We start from the raw sequence: 22,466 nt of genomic DNA, 5'->3' as shown, positions 1-22,466 counted from the left end.
GATGCACTTCCCTTTTCATGAGTCCGAGTGGACAGTTTATTGTCTCTGCTTCGGATTAATCAAAAGATGCTCCGGCTGTGTGTGTTCCTATGGCTGATGAGATAGATGTATATTAACTCGGCCACTGAGCTTAATTCACATTTGCAATCTCTCACTGTTTTAGATCTTGTTACCGGTGAGGCAAATGCCAGCAGTGGTGCTTGGATATCTGAGAAAATCTATGCTTTTCGTACTCCTACGCAGTTCCTCTCCAATGCTTTATAGGCCCCTTCGATTCCCAGTACTTCCACTTGGAAGATTCCAGCAAAGTTAGGTAGTCGGAACGAGAGAGAGACATTCAACGTTTCAGAGAGCATCCACCCTGTAGTCCATTTTGGACCCGTAAATATAGATTTCAGTGGTATTCTCCCCGGCTGTCCTGCCTCTACTCCCATCCTGTCTAGAAGGAAACTTCACCTCAAAGATTTTATTGAAATGATTCGATAAGCTTGTCAAGAATACCACTATGTCCGTGCCGCAGCGCCCTCAAGCAGCCTGAAATTGGCATATATGCGGTGCTAAGAGGTAAGCTGGGTGAGATAGTTTGTCTTATAAAGTGATGAAAGTTTAAAAAGATGCCCGACAAAAGTTTGCCATCGGTTGTGACTCAACTAACTTTAAATTTTCTTTGCTGCGAGTTGAGGAATTTTCTTTTCTTTCATCAATGATGGATAGTATCAGAATAGATTTTCGATTTTATTTAGAGTCCCTACTCCATAGATCTCTGTCAAAGCCACGATCCTCGTATCTTAATATATTGCACTATCTACCTTCGCTGCCTTCAGAGATTCAGCTCATACTCGCACTCCAATTTCTCATTTTGAAATCTCTACCAAATTTGCACTGAAAATCACGCGAATGTCACAACACAGAAGATATCAAATAAACGCTTAAGGGGCGAAACAAATGTTCGAGTGAAAGGCAAAAGTGTTAAATCGCGGCAAAAGTGGTAAACATGCCAAGAGGTGGTTATATGCGCGCACGCTTGCTTTACCATCCTGCATTCATCACCAAACGCTTCCTCATTTTACGGCGCTACTTAAGTGAGTAAGTGAGGTGGGTACATGCAAGATAATACATTCATGCCAGTATACATACGTATGTATGTATTTAGTAGTTACGTATGTGCCTTCACACTCGCTGCACCGTAAGTACAACGTAAAGATACTTATTTATGCACAAGTCACTTGAACGTTAACCACAAGCCAAACGAAAGCCTTGAAGTGTCGAGAGTCGAGTTGCGAGTGTTGAAGGCGAAACAGTATGTTGATGTAAAACGAAAGGGGAGTGAAGCCAAAATTGTGCGGTAAGCGAGATTGCCTTGTAAGGCGTGCTGGAGCTTAAAAGTAGGTGCGGGCGCAGCTGTGGGTGGGGGCTACTAAATTGCGGAGCGCCAAGAAGCAGGGTCGTTTATTTTAAGTGCGCTGTGGCGGCTGTGGCACACAAAAGCAATAAATACACACACTTGCACGCATACTACATATGTACATTAAAGCAGACGCCAAGCATTAAAAGTCGAAAGGTTGGCAAAAGTATATTGTTACAGCTGCTGGTGTGTGTGTGTGTGTGTGTGCTTTCTTTTTTGTTCTTAGCTGCAGCACGCCGGCAAGCCGCCAAAGTAGACATTTGCAGACATTTACATACTACATACATATGTATATGTATATGTAATTGTTGTTGTTGACAGTAAAAATTGAATTGGCGCTGGCGCAGCATCTCTCTACTTCCTGCTTCCGTCTTCACTGCATTTCACTGGCAAAAGTCACTTTTTTTTTGCCGGATGTGAGCATTAAATATAATTCAACATAGTCGTTGGGTAAAAGAATACGGAAGAAAAACGATCGATGCAAAAAACAAAAAAAAAAAAAAAAAAACAAGCGACAAAATATTACATTTGGCTACTGGTAAAAGCTCGCAAAAAAATTGGCCTTCAACGCAAATGGCAGTGTTGCATTTTTTAAGGCTTCAAATGCGGCGGTGTTGCTGTTGAATGTCGGAGAAATTAATTATTTACCGCCAACATTCAGTGCTTTTTTCGTGGTTGTAAGTGCACTTTGATAGTAGTGAGTGTGCAAAGGCTGACAGAAGCGACAAATGTCTGGCGGAGTTAAGCGCGAAAGCACAAGACAAATTAGCGAAGCTGTGTTTTCAAGTGTTTTCGATTTTTTACACAAATGGAAACATCAACTACAAGGGGGAGGTGGGTAGGCCTGTGTAGAAATGCATAAATGGAAGGCAGATGAGTACAAGGAAGATGTGTAAAGATTGCTGTAGATGGAATTCGTTGATCAACATAACTGTGGGGTAATTAATTACAATGGAAAAAAAAACCTTTGGCGCTAAAAAAACTTTAACTGCATTCAGACCATCTCCTCCCATTTTTCGTGTTTGGCGTAAAGTTTAATGCTGGTTTCGAAAGGCAGTAGCTGCGCGGCTCAGGGATCAAACTTGGGACCTGTCCAGTTTTTGTAAGCATATTTAACTACAATGAGACACCTAAATGAAGATCGGAAATAATTCGAAAGGTGTAATTTTCTTAGTTTTTGAAAACTGTTGTAAACATTAATTTTACGTAACATTCTTTTAAGGGTTATCAGCATTTATATGGAAGGAACTCGAGTAAATTTATCAAACTCAAATGTCCTTTGCAACATGGTAAACATATTTATAGGCCCTTAGGCATATCGGTTAGATTAACCCTCTAATGCACATACCCAAACCGCTACGAGTTGGGTGACCATAATTTTTATTCTGGGCAACTTGGGTTCGAGAAACACGATTCTGAAGTCAAATTTTAGATATNAAAAAAAAATATGAACCCGATATAACTATTATAAGTATGTTTTTTGCGTTTCACCAAACAAGGAACTTCACTTTACAATTTTTCTTGTTTATTCAGTGATTTCTGAAACAATACTGACAATGACTTTGCAATAATTCGCAATAATAAGCGCGCATTGGTCTCATTTTGTTGGTAGAAATGTACGCGATGGCTACCAATAACGAGCAGCATGAAAAATATGTGTACATTCAAAATAACTGACTTAAAAACTGAATGCCCTGAGGCATCCTTGTGCATTAGAGGGTTAAGAGGTTATTTTAGTTCAAAAACTGTACAAATTTAAAATTCGCAGTTAGATGTTCGTTTTGAAAACATATTTAAACTAGGTCTTATGGGCAGTTTGGTCGCACAATTGGTAGTTTTAGGGCACCATCGGAACACCTTGTCGACCCCTAAAAATGCTTTTATTACAATAACATTTATACATAAATTTAGTCAGTTCACGCACCTTAAAAAACCCTGTATGCCCTGTGTAACACGACAATCGAAGTTCCTTGCAGAAAGAGTTTTGTTGTTTTGTTTTTGACCCAAGATGACAATATTTATCTCTGGAGCCCTTTCACAATAAAGTACACCTTTAGCTTTCCTACAAGTGGCAATGGAAAGATTTAGACACTCTCATGGCGAACTTTGTAGGTTAGGTGAAGTTGGTGGTACAGACGGTGCAAATAACCAACTCACTGAGACCTTGAAGGTCCATTGTGATACCACTGCGAAACATGGGAACCTCAGTGACTATTCCATCATTTGAACCATTTTGAAGCTCTTACAAATCGAAGGACTGGCTTTATTACTGCGCCTGATAGTTCCTTAGGAGAGCTTAAAGAGTGCCTACCTAAAAAGCCTGCTCTGCTCTTGAGACCCAAGCAGGTCTAAACTTCGCTTCGCAGAAGACCTAAATGAAACTTCACGCAGATACTTCCAGAGCTTTTTTTAAATGATACGAGGATCAGTGACAGTTTGTAAACGAGTGGTGAAGCTAGTGAGAAGAAAATAATTTGGCGCATATTTTCGCTTGAGAAGTATGCTGCTTATGTGTAGATTAGGTCGTGCCTTATCAATGTCTTGAACATTCTCGTGTCCCTTAAATATTTTTATACACAAAACTGCCCGCCTCAGATATAAAGGTATACATTTTTAAATTAGAGACGGGTACTCCCCCACCCTACATACTATAGTATTTTTAATTAATCATACCTTAATTTAACCTTTCATCAGCTACCCTCGTTACAGCACATTCGCACCTTCATCTTTGTACATACATATGTATGTATGGATGTATGTTCATATTGGTACAAATAAATATATGCCGCTTCAAAATTTTCGCATGCAACACGCTACTGAACCAATTTAAAAACCCAGCAATTATCGCTGTTGGCACAAGTAACACTTTTTTTTTATATTTCCCCCCTCCGCCTGTACTCAGTCTGGCAACAATATGCTCCACGGGTGTGCAATTTTTCAAAAATGATAATAATCATCTGTTAAAGGTGGAGGTGTGGCAATACACCGTGCGGCACTTTACTGTAATCAAAAATAACGTAATGAGTTTGGGGTGACAATGAAAAAAATGCTTAAATATTCACAGCATAATAAATTGCTTTAGAATGCGTGCATGAAAGAGATGAATGACGAAAGAGGCGGGTTTGATGGGAGTGTGAATATATGGGTATTTATTTTTTCGAAATGTGACTTGAATAATAAATTTGTATAATTTGTAAAGATTAAATACTTGCATGCGCATACACACCGACGAATATTTATTTATTAAGTACAATGTTATTATGTCCAAAATGAAAAGGGTTGCAGCGAGGTGTTGACGCGAACTCAATGACATTTGCAATTTACATGAATTTTTAATTGAAGCTTAGGCATAAATTTGTATGTTTGGAGTACCACGTGTTTGATAAAATGCATAAAAGGACTTGGAAAAAGGCTTTTAATGAACACAATTTAAAAAAAGGAAACGCAGTCTGTTGTTTTTAAATATAGATAGTAAAAAAGGTATGCCATATGTATGTGTGTATGTACGTATTTGGGTCAGCTTCCTCCAAGGTAAAATATGTATTTGGCTAAAAAAAAGGTAAAGTCGTTGTGGCTTTAATATTTTGCAAACGATCGTACGTGTTCATATAAATACTACCAAATACACATAAATATGTTTGTAGTTCCTTCCACTTTAATTTGAAAGGGTTGCGCTTAAATGTTTAATGCCTTAAATCCCAGATGACAAATTTCATTAACTTGATTTCATATTGAATCAGATAAAGTGTATAAAAGTGTATATGTATGTAAATAAACGCACGTTATAAATACATACGTGCATTGAAGGGGTGTCTGGTCGTGTTGAGGCGTGTAGCCACACCACATGTTATTTTGTAGAAATAATGAAGTCGTTAGTACACAATTAAAATTGCGTTATAAATAATGGAATGAAATAAAAATCAGAAGACTTAAAAGCTGTCATCAAGCGAATTATATATAAGTATACATAAAGGGGGTACCAGACCACCCGTGGAGGGAAACATATTTTTATTGAATAACGCAAAATTTTGAACTACGAAATTTGGAATGCTCTTTCTTTTGGCGATATTTCCGACTTCCCGTTCCGATCGGTTTCGACCGGAAGTAAGTTAAATTGACCGGAAGTCCAGTTTTTTTAATTAGACATACATGGTTTTACCACAGATTCGGATTGGAAACTCTTTCCTGGAATGGACTTCCGTTTAAAATGGTGCACTTCCAATTTAACGGTGTTTAACCCACTTCCGGTCGAAAACGGAAGTAATACTACCAAAAGATAGAGCATCTCCGACTTGGTAATTAATTTTTTTTTCGTTTTCCAATAAAAGAATTTTCACTCATTTAAGAAGTTTAGGACTAGTTAAAGTTCGAAGGTCATTTGAAAAAGGCACTTCCGATAAAAAATTTACATATTTAAAACAACATACATATATCGTGTATATAAATTTAAAAATCACCGCAATTTAATATTTTTAGAGTTTTGATAGTTTTGAATTTATGGAAGTTTCCCATTTTAAATAACTTGAGTGGAATTCCAAAATTTTCTAAACTTTCAAAACTTTGTGAATTTGAGAAATTTTAGTAAATCACAATATTTCAATATAATGATGAATACTAGAGTTCTAGAAATTTTTTATTTTTCAAAAATTTTGAGAATTGTAGGAATTCTAACAAATGTTTTCTAAGTAAAAGTGTCGAATATACAAATTTGATCAAACGAAATTAAAAGTTTTCGAATGTTGAAAACATTTTCATATTTCGTCGTTTTTAAAAATTTTCCTAATTTCTGGAGATGCAAAAATTTTTTGAACGTTGATGTCATGATAAAAAAGTAGGATGGAAGAACCGCTGAGAGGAATTTTTCAAATTCTTGACGTTTGCAAGCAGTTTAATTTTAAAATTCTGCACACAAACTCACACAAATATTCTCATTTTCAATCTCAAACAACAACAACTTTGAACAATTCCTTTTTTTTTTTACTCTCAATTTTATATCATTTTAAAATGTTGGCAAACTTAAAAAAAATCATGGCCGACGAATTGAGAGAACGGTTTTACCTTATATATTTTTATCATGGTTGATGTTTTCAAAATTTTCAAAAAATTTAATATTCTCAAACTTTGTTATATCAATACAAAAATTTGAATAAGTTCCGAAAAGTGGAACAATTTTGGAATTTTTAAAAAATGTTAATATCTATCTTTTGAATTCTAAGAATTTTCTATTTTTTACACACAAGTACCATGAACATAAGAATTTTTACACAGTTTGTGATGTCTCACATTTTTACATTTTAAGATAGATTTTAGGATAAATAAGATTCTCAAAATTTTGGAAAATATACAAATTTCTAAAATCTCCATAATTTTGTACATTTCAAAATATTCTCATTTTACCAAAATTACTAGAATCTCCCGGATTTAGATAGTTTTTGAAATTTTTCCCCAATTTCCCCTACCTGGGTCCACCACTGGTATATCTAATAAAAAAATGGACTTCCGGTCAGTTTGGCTCACTTCCGGTCGAGAGCGGAAGTCGCTTATACCACCAAAAGACAGAGCATTCCCGATTTTGTAGTTCATAATTTTGCGTTATTCAATAAAAAAATGATTTCCTCCATTTTAGAGGACGACACCCGCTTTGGTCTTCTAAGTATTTTTTGATTCCTAGGGAGTAAGTGCATTAAAATTCCGACTTTGCTTTTTCACATAAATTTTTGGACCATCCTAGTGTACATACTTGGCAAATGGTTTTCAGAACACCATATTAGAAATGGCTTTCCATAGTCACTCACCGAATGCAGTATGCACCTCATACTATGAGAAATTTTCCACTATTTGGGCAAGGGCATGCTTCACGAACTGAACACTGCACTGTCGAGTAGTGCAAGCCATTGTCTCCAAAATGGACCATAACTTACATACATACAGTCCAATAAATTGAGGCCCAGGTGACTAATCGTCGATGAAAACTATTTAAGTGCGTATCGTGATTTTGTGTAGATTTTTCCTTATCAACCGAAGCGGTGTTGGCCACGTTGAAGCTTCGAAATGAGTTCGGTTGAATGTCCTGATGACAGAGCGTAAACCCTATCGTTCGCTTTTATTGAACGATTCTTCCACAATGAAATATTTCTCGGCTGTAAACAGAATTCATTTGTGACCGTTTTCGCTTCAACATTACTCAATATTACATTAAGAAATTTTGGATGATGAGGCCATAATTATTTAAGATTATCAATATTAACAAGTATGTGGATATGATATCGATTAATTTGTTTGTCGATAAAAAATGTACATACTTAAGGCGAATTCAACGTTCGTGTACGGAAACTTTTTGTTGGTAGTTTTACGCCTTCCTTTCCCACTCTGTCCCATTGAGAACGCGACAAAAATGTGGTGAACACTCTTTGTACGAATCAAATTGATTTTGATTTTCTGTCAGAACGACGTGATGAGCGTGGTTGCCGCTTTCTCTTTTTCATGCATTGCATGTATTCTTCCCTTTCAAAATCATAGTTTCGTTTGTAGGCACCAATATCATCAGCTCTTTGCTTCAGACAAAATAAAATGTGTCGACCTGAACGGTGAACCGTACTTCAGCTCTCACTCTCTCCGGCAAAAAAGTTTTGAGTGCAAATAAAAAGTTGCCCGGACACAAACGGTAAATCCGCTTTTAGAACTGTAGTTAAAAAATTTTTGATCATAATATTTTCGTTAGTACGTAGAACCTGCAAATACGTAGTACGTAGACCTGCAAATAGTAAATATTTTTAGTGAAAATTTGATCGTGACCACTGCCACAAAAGCACAAATATCTTGTTATGAAGAAAACTGTAAGTGACTTTAGGAAAACTATTCAAATTTATAGTAAGTAAAAAAAGAAGTGTCCTTCCTAAATTCGTTAAGTATCACTTTGGATGAAAAAAAAAGATTACAATTCCTTTTCGACTAAATATTCCTTTCAATATTTACTCGCAGTTAAGTTTCAGAATACAAGTTGACTTAAAATATATATTTGTCATTTACTCCTAGGAGCACAGAATTTTAAGAACTCATTCGAGCACCTTACTGGCATGCTTTCTTGCATTGTTCATCGTTCTCACAAATATCGCACATTTTCGATGCTACTTCATAGTATGCTGTTGCTCTCCTCAGCGTGTCGTAATAATCGTAGAGCACAATTGAAGCCGGTTTCTGACGTGCGACAGCATATTGACGCAGGGCTTCGATGGGCAAACATTGTAATTCACTCTTGGGTAGACTTTCAAAGTAGATGACAATCAGAGTATCGTCTTTTTGGCTTTCCACTTGCTGCAAGTAAAAATTTGAGCTAACTCAAATAGCCTCCTTACTATCGCTCGATTGTCTTACCCTGACACGGGGCACTGACTCTAGTTGTTCGAAGGTCTCCACATCGGCCACATAACCAGAGGGCAGCGTAACTTCTAACAACGCCATATTGGAAGCATCTCCTTCGCCGGCGTATTCAACGCAAACATCCATTTCCAATTTCAAAACTGGTGTGTTCTTCTTTATTAGAGTTTGAATGTTGAAACTGGGCTTAGGATCCTTTTCGATAATATTGTATTGATAGGCGATTTGAACTAACACGGAACCTTTGCCCTTCGCTGTGAAATCTAGTGAAAGTGTTTTCGGCGGCAACTGTGATGGATGAAAATAAAAGCCAATACAATTATAAATACGAATACACTAGAGAATCTTTGTTTTTGGATTCAAATTTTGATTAACATTTATTTATGCTGATCGATATCGGTATAATTTTCCAAAATAAATCGAAAATGTTAAATCGATAAGTAAAATCAATTAATATATCTAAATACTATAAAAATAATCGATAACTCAAAGCCTACCATAATGTATAGACTAGACTGATTTTGATTAACTTGTATGCATGTTGATCAATATCGGTAATATTCGAGCAAAAAAAGTAATCGATAAAAAAAATTAGAAAAAATCGATAAATAAACTAGAAATAATAGCAGAGAAAAAAAAACAAACAAAAATGTACTAAAAATATTGTCAACAATAAAGCTGAGTACTGTCGAAATATAGCGATAACAATAGCAAAATTTTAAAATAAAGGATAGTGCATATGAGCAAATCTCACGAGTTGCTTTCATTAGTGCCACTCCCTTCTCTTGCCAGAAAAAAAACGCTAAAGCATTACTCTCGAATTTATTTCAATCAATGGAGTTCCACAAACAAGTAAAATAAAAATAAATTAAGTATTTCAACAATTTTAGCCTCAAAATGTTTAATTATGCGAAAAAGTGTGACTGGAAAAAATAATATATATATATATATTTTTTAAATTATTTTGGGAAGTCTTGAAATAGAATTTTCATACTAGAGGCAATGAAGGTTGGCATCAAGTACAGTATACGTATGAAGTTTGCAGAGTGTGCCACCGAATTAAAAAAAAAAAATCGCGCCATGCAAAACATCATTTTAAAAATTTAAGATACTTCAAAATGACAACATCAAACGGTGAAAATGTTCTTCTTTCCAAAGCGAACTTATCTAGGGTAATAAAACTGGAGTGCCACCAAGGGAAAAAAGATTACATTGCATATAAGATGACGATGATTTGCGAAACCAAGATTCCAGTTTTACAATATTTCTTGGCACAATCGAAACTCATTTTGAAATTGTTATATAAATGAAGAAATTAATATATCGAGCCCTACACAACTACGGGTATATGAGCGCGAGATGTTAGTTAGATTTTGTTATATGTATATCTTTTAAGTTTTAATTTAAAAACAGTTTTGCGATTGAATATTGTTCTTTATGCAAAACTAAAGAAAATATATTGTCTAAGATAAGTGTGTCACCAAAAACATGGTTTTATCGAAAAAAGTAACAACTCGTAAGATTTGCTCATATGTCTTTTGCATAAGTGCAATTCAAATACTCGCCGGTAAACGCATCCTTTTGTGTACTTACCTCCACGCTTTGCAACAGCAATCCATTATCCTCTGTAACCTTTATATTCTCCGATCGATCTGCACCACCATTTGCCAATACTTCAATATCCATAAGACCAGGTTCATACTTCGACCTCTCCGCAAACTCAATCAGCGCCTGCAGCCCGAGCACGGTGTCTTGTGTAGAAATAAAGCCACCATAGCTGTTGCGTTGTGCCACTAACCACTTCACAATTGGCAGCAAATCATCCACATTGTCAGCACCCTGGTCCAACAGTGCTAGCAACACAAGCGAAGTGATCTCCACATCACCATTCGGTGTCCAACGCCACCACTGGCGTGGCCGATTTTCTACAGCCGACCACCACATGCGATCATCAGCCGATTTCGCCGATGACTTAAGCAAGCTAAGATATTTAGCGGTTGCAGGATGTTTGGCACTCTGTAGAGCATAAACAGTTAAAGCTTTGGCATAAATGCTATCCGACTTCTCGATGTGCTCCAGTATAAATTTGAAAGCATTGTCAATGTTGTTTTGATACTTCGCAGAGAGTTGCTGTGAGAGCGTTTTCTTTTGTGGAATTAGTTAGGATATGTCGTTCATAGTTTCTCGAGAAATTCTTACCTTGTTCTCCAGGAAGGCTAGCAAAACATGTGCCGTTAATGGTATACCCTGCTGGCGCTCTGCGCCGAAAATTGTATTGTTTACATCTACAAAGCTGCCATTATCCACTTGCCGATTAGCCAGATATTGCAAGCTCTTGTCGAGCAGCGCATCGTCAACCTTTATAAACTGCTGCAGCTGATGCAGCGAACGCACCACGTAAGCGGTAAGCCAGACTGAACCATTTTCGCGCTTTTCCTTATCATGGAATGTAGTATAGGAGCCATCGTTCAAGCGGAAGCCAAGCATGCGTTGATAGCCCGTTTCCAGATGCTGCAGAATATTTGCTTCCAAAGCTGACGTTAATTTGTTGATGTGCTGAAAGATAACAAATACATAATAAGCGCTGATCTTTTGATTGCTTTGTTTGATTGTTGCCTTCCATAAAACACACCTTCAAGTATTTCAGCACCAAATAGTTGGGCATCAACGTCGACATTGTTTGTTCCGCACAGCCGCTGGGCATGCGCAGCAAACGATCGAGATTGTTTAGTAGCGGACCCAATAAATCACCGATAACACCAATTTCGATATGCTGTGAGTCGGTTACAATATCTGCTGGCAGTAGCAAGTCGAAACTCTGTCGAAATTCCGGCGCATCCCTTAGATTCACCAAGAAGGCGCGATTAACATATTCCGTCACACCCTCGGGCACTACTTTAAGTACCTTGTGTACTGCATCTCCTGCAAGTAGCGAGATGGCTGTATACTTTAACATTAGATTACCAATTATTTTGGGTCGCAGCATAAAGGTGATGCCTGCTGTGGACTGTGCTGGCACACGCACGACTTTCGAGCGCTTGGTTTCGCTAATAATCTCATTGGAGATTTCGGTGAATTCGTATTCGCCATCCGTATTGTCAAGTGTGATTTCAACATCCAGATCTTTGTTGAGATAATTGAAGACCAGAGCTGGTACATTGATGACCTCACCTGTGGGGTGATAGTTTGGATTAGCTAACAAGCTGGCAGACTGGATATATTATTTCGTTGCACCTAAAAGCTGATATATATATATATGTATTTCAATATCTCTTTTCTGGCAGATGAAACATTTCTTAGAAAGGAGAGTTCTGGCTAATATTGTTCCATTAATGTCTAGTTGATCATGGCACACCTTCTAACTTTCTTGGTTAGGCCATCGTAGATGCTGATACAACGATAGCGTCAGAGTACGATTTTCTATGAGTGGGCTACTCTTGAAGAGATATGAGAGAAAATGTGAAGTCCGTACCATAGCTTTGGGCCTTTGTACCTCCGTAGGAAGACGGACCTCACAATAAATCCTAGCCTTCTAACCCACCAGACGAGCTCTGCATAGCAATTGAAAAGCTGTCTAGAATGAATCCCTCTCAGTTGATCCTACTGAAATAGGTGTATGCTGAGAGTATGCTTAACTATGCGTTGACTACTCTTGAGCAGATGGGTTCCAAGTGTGCCCAATAAGCGCGGGGATAAACCTAGGCAAATGGAATTGCAATGTCTTTTTTGTCCATATACAACCAAGGGAGCTCTTAGGCTCTCAAAAGCGACACTGTCGGATGTTTTCATATCAAGGGCCCGCCAGAAAGAAAATATTTTCCGCCTCGCAGGGATGATTTTCACTCACATTATAGTAAGCTCTGTGTTACGCGGCACTTACATGCACGCAATCGGAAGAAAACGACGAGCTCGGTAATTTTGGCGTGCGCCGGTGCGGCCTAAGAATAATGTTTGTAACGAATTCAAACCAGCTGATTTTTGAACAATCAAATTGAGCCATTTTGTTGGCAGTAACGTTTTTATTGTGTCGTCTCGACATCTTCTATGCATCCTGTCATTCAAAAGCATCTCAGCGAAGCAGAAAAAATTTTCTATCTGGCAAGACAGTTGTCTTAACATGATTGATCGCGCTTCCTAGAGTACTGGAGAGTAGGATAGACATCAATCGTCGGTGATACTTAGAATAACCATTAAAAAATAAAGATACCACAAGGTACAACTCAATAATTTTTTAAATTCGTCTACGGTTTCTATAAATAACTTTAGCCTTAAGATCCTACTTACCTCTCTTCACTGAGTAGGGCAATCTGACTGATATGAAGAACGGCTGAAATGTCACAATATCAGTTGTATGGGTTGTAACACCAAGTCCTTGCTCTGGATGCAGCGCAAAGCCGGACACCACCCACGAAGTAATGGTATCAGGAATCTTCTTCGTCCATGTAAACTCTTGCGTTTGGGTGCTGAAAAAGAAACTTTTGAAATCGCTTTTCAAATTCAGATACAAACGGAAGCTTACTCTTCAATGTCGACAAATATCCATGTCTCCGAAAAGTCTGTACGCACCGCAATCTCCTTATTAGCAGTAGGACTCTCTACAGCTGATGCCGAAGCGGGCTTGGCTGCGAGGGATACAGCGCCCTCTGGTACACGAAGAGCTTGCAGATCTTCAAAACGGTTGTCAACTGTGGAGTTTGAAGGGAAAGATAATATAAAAAAAAAACAAGAGCGTTTAAAGATTTTTATGTGTTTCAACATTACAGTCACCTAGAGATGTATGCGGTGCTGTGTAGTTGTAGAAGTAGTTGGCATTTGTCAATGTTACAACACCACTATGACCACCGGGATAGCGAGAGTAGCCGCCCTGCCAGGGTGTATAGGTAGCATAAGAACTTAAGCGCCAACTAAAATCATTCTGGGAGATATCATTGTTGCGACCTAAGAGTAGCACGCTCTGATCGACAGCGAGCAGACCGACAAAGGAATGTGGAGTGGTTTTGATACGCAAAGCGACCTCTTCACCGGGTTTTACTTGCGCTGGCGCCGATATTTCCAACTAAAAAAGGCAAAGGGATAAATAAAGAGAGCGAAGTGCTGCAGGCGGTGTTGAGCAAACCTTATTCGGCATTTCAACTTTGATTTGGCAAATAGTTTCGGCATACCGAAATTCACCAACTTCATCAATGTAATAGGCGTAAAGGCGCGCGTAGGGCATCCACATGAATGAAGGCGTCAAGGTAAGATCGTAGCTTCGTGCCTTATTGGGCACGAAAACACGTTCACTAACCAAAATATTACCACGGCCGATAATGTTGTAATCGAAGTAGCTCAGCGGTGTGCTAGAGTTAATTGTGACAATAATTTGTTCGTCTGCATTGAAACTGAAAGCAAAAGAGAAAAATATATTGAAGCCTATGACTCCTCCTGACAATACAAGCTACTCACGCGTAACGTCCCTTCGGGTATTCCAAATGCGCGCTAAAGTACGTCTTGGGTTTTTCAGGTTCTTTTATCTCTTTCTGTTCGGTAACTTTCGGCGGGCGCTTCTGATAGGAGCTCGTCACATTGTGTACCTCATCTTTGAAGAGCGCTTGCACTTTGAAGTAATGTGCGTAGCCTTTGAACTCTTCCAAATCTGGCAGCTGCACCTTGAATATCGCTGTGCTATTAACGTTCAATTTACTCACGTATTCGAGTACTCTTTGATCTATTTTCGGTTCGGGTAGCGCATCCTCTTTGTAATAATGCTTATCAAGTGCTTCGATGAAGCGTATGCGTACGGGTGTGTTTGTATCTTGTATCGTTGTACCATCAATGAGTAGTATGCGGAATGACATTTCGAATTCTTCGCCAGCTTTAAAATTGTTGCAGACCACATAATTTGTGCAACTAATGAAGTAACGGTCCTGATGAAGTGTAGCGCGTGTAGTGCCATTGATTTTTACGCCGGTGAAATTTTCTTCAACCGTAGCGGTAATGTCAAGTGGCGCAGTTCTGAAGTCGAGGAAGTTATCCTTGTACTGTTTAACGCTGAGATCGAATTTGGCCTTACCATTCACCATGTCGGCTGTTTTTATTATTTGTGTAGGCGCGAGTCTGGATTTATCATTGTTGTTGAAGTAATAAAAAGTATCCATGCCAATGATTAGGGTCACTTTGGCGTTTACGGGCTTGCCATAGGTGTAGCTGAAAGTGAGATATTGCGATGGAGGACACGTCGAAAGATAGGTTAAGAAATACTTGTAGTGTCTGTTAAGGTTTTTAAGTGCTACTTGATTTCTAAAAATAATCAACAATTTAAATCAATTGTTTGCTTTCATTTTATGATTATTTTATGGGAAATTTTTCAACCAAATTTTATCAAAGTTGCATCAGTTAACCGATTATGCATTTGACTTTTTAAGAGCCATTAATTTGGTTTGATGGTTTATTAAAAAGGATATTTCGAAACCAATTTGTTTTGATTAACTTGGACTTCTCATTACATTATGTATACATGCGGTTAATTTGAATGAAATTTCAAAACGTACAAGCTGACATTTTAAGGAGTTATTGTCGACTCCAAGTTTTCCCGAAAAAAGTTTATGGAAGCACGGAAAAAAAATTATTTAATCCGGTTATCGAATTTCCTCGCCGCGATGAAAATGGTCGAGAAGACCGACACTATTCTAAGCGATATTTCAAAGTAGGACTAAAAGCCGAACATACGGCATCGGATTTCTACAAAATCGGTAAAAGGAGGAAGGGGAGCGAATGCCTCGAACACAGTCTTGGAATAGTTTGCATCGATGGCCTGAATGGATTTATTCAAAATATATGCCTGGGCGCCACAATGGGCCTCTCAACCGTGGATCCAAACCCTGAAAAAAGCAATCTGATCTAAACATTCTAGAAGCACTCTTAGTTTTGAAATAATTTCCATCGATGGCCTGGCTAGATTTATCAAAAGTTCGGTATGGTTTTAGAACATGTAAATTTAGGTCTGGGCACCACAATGGTTATCTAAACCGTGGAGTCAAACCTTGAAAAAAGCCATCTTAATCTAAACTTTTCCCAGATGTTGCGGACTTTAAATGGTTAGGTGATGGTAGAAAGACGCGTACGAATGTCTCGTACTTGCACTCGGAGACATATTTGCTTATTGTGAATGCCATTTATGAATGCCAGGAGAATGGAAATTTTTCTAACCAAAGTTAATCCATACTGTCAGTATAGAGTCTGTCAAACCGTTTACTATCCCGGAGTAAGCCTCCGATATCTCCCCCAAGCCATTGAAAAAACGTGATATCATATGCTTCAGATGCCTTTTCTGGAGAGCTTCATCCTCATCCCGAAAACTTCTGCAGAGCGAGCTTATTGGTACACGCCATCGTTGCAGCATTGGTCCGATAGCACACTGCCCTGTGATGACGCCGGTAAGAGCGCTTACTCCATATTAGTTTGGTGTAAATAGTTCCTCAGTACGACTCTTATTGAGTATCGGCCATAAGGATCTGGAGATCTCACAGTCGTCCCGATTGTTCCATAGGTCATTAATTGCAGTTGTGGTGTATCCTTAACTGACTGTGGTGATATACGGTCACAGCCCCCAGATTTTCCCGAAAGCCCTTTTACAGGTATGGTACGCTGATGCATAGGCCCTTCTTTGCTTTTTCCTCTACATTGCGCCCCCGGAGGAAAGGTTCAGGAGTGCTACTAAGCTATGGAGTCATGCTAGATATTCCTATCTTATTACACGCTTTAACAACGAAGTGTGACTCAGGCCTATTTCAAGGGGCAGATAAAATGTGGATGCAAAATACCCCGCGCCATGCTTAGGTCACATGATGTGAAATTAATAAAACTTACACTTAAACTGCCAAGGGAAGACTTCACAACTTCTTAGCTAACTACGCCCTTAAAATGGGTTTGGTGAGTAGTAATAACTGTAGGAAGGGCAAATTTACATCTGAATTACTTTAGGGAGGAGTTCCTAACTAACCTAGAGAAAGTAACAAAATACGGACTCTACTAAATCCTATAATTTGCTTAGAAGGTGTCATGGATTCTTGATATATTTCCACACTGTGGACGATAAATATCTGTCTGTGTGAGGCTTTTACTAGTCAGCCAGTTCTACCTAACCTAAAATAACTTAATTTACATGGCTATTCTGGATTAGATAGTAAAAAGTCTTTCGTAAGACAAATGAAAGACAGATGGCAAGATAATTCGAAAGACTTTTGTTTTTCTAGCACAAAAGTCTTAGAATAAAGTTCTCTTTTTCACCACTTGTGGTGGAGAGTTATTTTGAGAGAAAACTTTTGTACATCATTTAGGGCGCACCGCTCCAACAGTGGCTGAGTTAGCAAAGCGCAGGCGTATTATTCGAGAGACCCTAGTTCTAGTCCTCGGGCAGCGGAATTTTTTTCTCTATTTGAATTAAAAGGTTTTTAATTTTTAATTTGATTTTTAGATTACATTAGTTTTAACTGAAAAATTTATGTATATTTTTTTAATTTCATTAATTTTTAGAAACTTGGTTGTATGTAGTTTTTCCTTTTTTAATTTTATTTGTTCCCTATTTTAATTAATGTATTTTTATTTGCTAATTTAATTTACTTTGAGTTTTTAGAGGTTACTCATAAAAATAATTTTTGTAAACTATATATTTTTCTTCTCTTTTCAGTTTAATCTTCTTTCATCTTTTCGATTTTATTGTTTAAAAAAGAAAAATATTTTATCTTTTATTCTATTTATTTTTTCCTTTTTCTAATTTATTTTGTTTTTGTTTTGATAATTTCGTTTCCTTTTTATTTTCAGATTTATTGTTTTAAAAAGAAAAATGTATTATTTTATTTCATTTGGCTTTTAGGATATTATCATAGTTCTTTACTTAAAATGTTTTGTTGTTTTTTAATTTAATTTTCTTTTAATTTTAAAAACTAATATTTTTTTTTTAATTTTTAAGCACTATTGTCTTCTTTTTTGATTTATATTTTCTTTTTTTTTTTTTAAGAAAAAATATTTTTCTTTTCTTAAATTTCATTATATTTTTAAAACCGTTTTATTTATTTTTCCTATATCTTCATTTTATTTTAGTTAATTTTTTTATTTATTAGTTCTTGATAGTTTAAAAAATATATATATATTTTTTATTTGATTTATTTTTTTGAAAATTTACCGCTTAAAGTGGAAACGCATAACGCTAAGACCTCCTCATTAGCAAATGTTTCAATGAGACTTTCGAAAGGTAGTAAAGAGGTCTCGAGATAATTAGTTGCCAAAATTGGCAATTGTCTTACGAACGACTCTTTTTTACCTAAGTTATGAAAGTGGTTCCTCTCTTCCGAGTGTTCCGAAAATAGTTACATATTTATGTAAGTACTTACTTGGCTCGCACCACCACTTGCATATCACCGTCCTTCACCGAGACCTGTGAGGTCGCATCAACGTTGACCTTATATTTGGGTAGCACATATTTTTCTACATCGAAGCTAACGATTGATTTACGCCAGCCACCATTTTCCACGGCCAGACGCCATCTACCCATTATGGGATATTCGGAAATTTGAAATTTACCGGAGTAAACGCCTTTCGTAACAGTGAAGTTCTTGTATTCCTTAATGCGATTGCGTTTGCCATCCTGGCAAGCGAAAAAATAGACGAATTTAACTTAAATGAGGAATAACTTTTTCAATAAAATTTCTTCATACCTCAAACCACATAACACTGCTCGCCGACGGAGTGCTGGGCTTTAGATTTTCATCTAAGAAAAGCACGCGAAAGTTAATCAAATCGCCAGGTTTATACTTTCCTTTGTCGGTTTGTATTTTTATGTGCGTCTGAAAGGCGTTATGATTCAGTTTAGTCGAATTCTTGAAGATTATACCAGCAACACCCTCTGCGGTGATGTTAAAGTCGCCATCGCGTAGAATGGGTACATCGAAGACAAGCTGCTGCACTTCGTGTGGTTGAACCTTTACGTTTTTTGTATCATTATACTGTGGACCTGTGAGACTAAGCTTTATCGTAGCTGGTTCAGCGGCTTGATGGAGTGCAACAGCGACATTGTATTTTCTATTTGTATGTATTGTGCCGGGAGCGATAACTGTATAGAAGCTGTGGCAGAGAGTAGCAGGAGAGCGATGGTTTGGGAAGAGCAAGAGTGTATAGTAAAAAAAAGCGCAAATTAAAAGCCAACAGTCAGGTCAACGCATTGATAGATAGAATTGAAGAAATAACACAACGTACGTACATATGTATATATCTATAAATTCATGCAGTTACACGATAGATAATGGCTGATAATGGTATGATTGTGCCATATTTTTTGGTATTTAAAAGCAATTTAAGACAAAGAATATGATCAAGAGATGAATTCATTTTGCTCAAAAAAAAAAAAAAATGCATTTAATACACTGAAATATATATAAATCTATGTTTGACTGTATATATACGAAATTAGAAAGTTGGCATTTTTAGTCATAAGTATTTTTAATTTTTTTATAGAAAAAATGGTTTTTTCTTTAACTAATAATTTATCCAGCGTTTTGTACTCTGTGCAGTACGTACATAAATTCATTCAAAGCCGTACCTCAATATGTGAAGAGGGATTTAAAATGTGCCATCTTCAGTGTAATTTTTCGTAAAATGTATTTAAAACTTCCAACTAAAACCAAATGCAAAGAGTAATAACACTTACCCATTGGCATTTGATGTCAAGACAGTTTGCAAGATGGCTAATAATAACAGCGTAAAACGATGCCGCATTGCGACAGATATTCCAACAATGCAAAACAAAGCAAAAAATCAACGCAAAACCGGTCACTTAGCGAACACTCTTTTGTTCCTTCAAGAACTTCAAGGAAATTTAACTTAAACTTTGCTGAACGCGCAACTGCAACACGCACCAAATCAACTGCTCAGCTGCGACTAAACTCTATTGCAAAATCACCAGTGAATTCAGTGTCATCTGCTTAGTACCAATGTATGTATGTACTATTAAAAGAAGGGGAACAACCCGAAGAAAACGTACACCTTTGCTTTCGAGTAGCTAAAATAAATTTTGAGTTTGACTCAAGTCGCGAAGCAGCTTTAGTAAAAGTCGTTGAGTAAGTAAGAATTAAATTACTCACTGATTAATTTCTATTGAGTTTCGATAACACAGATAACGATTAAGTAATAAAGTTTCGCTCGAACGCTCTCTACCACACCTTTGGCGCTCTTTCTTTCTAACTAGGTTGCTCATGAAAAGATAAGAAATTTCTGCATTGAGTGATTTACGAAATAAACAAAGTGCTTACGAGATGTTTGTTATCAATGTTTAAGTATTTAGCTGAGTGTTGATGTGAGAATAAGCTCATAATCATGCTACACTTCAAGTCTCCATTCAAAGTTCGAGTCGTTTTCGCATTAACGCTTTTCATTCCTTGTGGGTATTAAGATCATCGGTTAGAGTAAAATGTTCCAGTTATGTTTCGTCAGTTGCTCGGCTATTCCCAGCTCTGACTCGTAAGTCCTGTTTTGTGCTCTATGCCTCAGATTTGCCCTATACTTCAGACATGTCAGCTTAATAGCAGTACCAAGGAAAATAATACAAATAACTTGAACTGCGTATTATTTGTTATTGTTAGGGATAAATCACTGCGTCCTCCACGGATTTATAGTATGCCCGGACCAGGGCACTTTCCTCGAAAGGTTATCCTTTAATACCGGTATGTGCCGGAAGCCAGAAAACCCGAACTCGATTGATCAAGCCATGATTATTCAGCTTATCAAGGTACTCCATCACCAGTTTAGATGTTACCCGAGGAGACCTGAGGGCCTTGGTAGCCGCTCGGTTCTCAGTCACGATAGAGATGTTCTGATTCCGGTAGTTTCGCTTGATATTAAAGTCCGCACATCTATCTATGGAGTATGTTCAGCCTGGAAGATGGACACATATTTTGCCATCCTTAGCTTAGTAAAACCTTAGCTCGGTAAAACTACACCTTCCCCGGTATCCTCTTCGGTCAATGAACCATCAGTGTACCACAGGTAATCATGTTTTGGTTTATGTCTGGGATATGCCTGCCCAGCTTTTCTTATTACTGAGATCACTTTTGAACTTCTTTGTAAAGCTTAACCTCGGATGCATGGTATGCCCCAGTAATGCATTTTCAGGGCACTACTTCGTGAGGATATCCAACTTCCTATGACTAGGAAACCCTTTTTCCGCGACATTGTTAGCAGTAATCCTTAGTAAAGCTCTTTTCGCCTGAGTCTGATGCCTCTATGGATGTTCTCGGATGTAATCAGGCTGTCACAGGCGCAGGACAGAAATGGGATGGTCCCAAAATAGTTGCAAGGGGTATTCAGAATGGTTTGTTTCAGCTTTAATGAGATAACGTACAAATTTGATGCGAGCTTTTTGGCTAAGAAGAGACCGGAACACAATAGGCGTAATGCCATTGAAGCAAAGCTATTGCAAAAAGCCAACAAAATGAGGCGATGAGACTAAAGATATTAAAGTTTCTTTATGGGCAAAGGTCCAAGGTGCGAAAATGATTCAGTCTTTCTGAATATCTTAATCAACATAGTTGGTAATCCCTGATTGAGCTGAACGTCCGTTCATTTCGAGAGCTCAATATCAACTCTGATATCGAGTGTAGTGTTGGTGGAGGTGAATACTCCGAACACCTTTGAATCTGTCTTAGCTTTTGCCATCTGGACCACTTTAGAGTTTTTAAGGCGGAAATGATGGCAATCGCCGGTGCGCATCAAGTTGACACTCCAATCTCAATCTCAATGGTAGCCGTGAGATACCGCATGTCTTTCAACGAAATGGATGAGAAATTTCACATAAAAGTGATTTGCGTTCCAGGACACTGCGACGTTTAGGGGAATTATAAGGCGCGACTTGGCGCAAAACTTCCTACTGAGGATATAAATGATGAAAAAGGAATATTTTTACAAACTTGCTACTTATCTCCGAGTGGCTTACTAAATTAGGGAACGACAGATGACATGACGGGTTCACCGGCAAAACTGCCAGGAAATTGTGCCCGGAGCTAAGGGCGGGCTTACTACAGAGCTTAGATAAGCATAAAGTCTGTTTGTTTGTATCTGTCATTACAGGACACTGCGTAACAAGTAAGAATGCCCATCGCCTAGCCGCACGATTACATGATTTATGTAGAAGTTGTCAAGACGGAGAAAAGTAGGAAATGATTCCATACATTTTGGATCAGCGCCCTACTCTATTCAGGCGAGGACTCTCGACTCTAGGTAGAAAATTTATCGATAACTTGGAGGATTTTATATGCGTAAAAATCAGGGATCTTCTAAAATTCTTGGGAAGCTCAAAATGCTTTTAGAAGCGGATGAAGCCACGTCCTTCCGCTTGACCGGAAGTGGAAATCGGAATCGATAATCGTCCTTCCGCTTGCCCGAGATGGGGTGAGCTAGCGGCTTTCTAGCTGCGCTGTTCAACGGTGCCTGGCTGTTTGGGACGATACTGCCTGCAGGCTGAGCCTCATCGTAATCAAACTGATTGTGGCATATTGCTAAAGCGTTATGAATTCATCTAGAAAGGCATTATCGATGCCAATACCATTACGTTTTGTCTATGCCTTTCCCCCAACTTTCCATAATCACCTTAAATCAAATGAAAAGTACTTTAAAACTAGAGACACTTCATTTCTGTTATGATATTGAGTAAAGT

General features: G+C 37.8%; 2 protein-coding genes across 2 annotated transcripts in view; one reads left to right on the top strand and one right to left on the bottom strand.

Moving 5' to 3' along the window:
- Positions 1–22,466, top strand: part of DIP-epsilon (Dpr-interacting protein epsilon) — a 289,178-nt gene that overhangs the window by 40,774 nt on the left and 225,938 nt on the right. The gene's annotated exons all lie outside the window — the stretch shown is intronic.
- Positions 8,346–19,720, bottom strand: LOC108366797 (alpha-2-macroglobulin-like protein 1). The gene is made up of 13 exons (XM_017621276.1): positions 19,467–19,720; positions 18,478–18,883; positions 18,154–18,407; positions 14,228–14,968; positions 13,899–14,163; positions 13,550–13,838; positions 13,302–13,467; positions 13,067–13,245; positions 11,415–11,953; positions 10,982–11,338; positions 10,376–10,912; positions 8,780–9,070; positions 8,346–8,719 (listed from the first exon to the last, which is right to left on the bottom strand). The coding sequence occupies exons 1-13, from the start codon at positions 19,532–19,534 to the stop codon at positions 8,474–8,476; spliced, it is 4,338 nt and encodes a 1,445-aa protein (XP_017476765.1). The 5' UTR covers positions 19,535–19,720; the 3' UTR covers positions 8,346–8,473.

The sequence above is a fragment of the Rhagoletis zephyria genome, unplaced genomic scaffold (genome assembly GCF_001687245.7).
Source record: "Rhagoletis zephyria isolate East Lansing unplaced genomic scaffold, Rhagoletis_zephyria_1.1 Rzeph_scaffold_00041, whole genome shotgun sequence".
Classification (NCBI taxonomy): Eukaryota; Metazoa; Arthropoda; class Insecta; order Diptera; family Tephritidae; genus Rhagoletis; species Rhagoletis zephyria.
The sequence above is the reverse complement of the archived record's forward strand: the minus strand, read 5'-3'. Positions and strand labels throughout refer to the sequence as shown.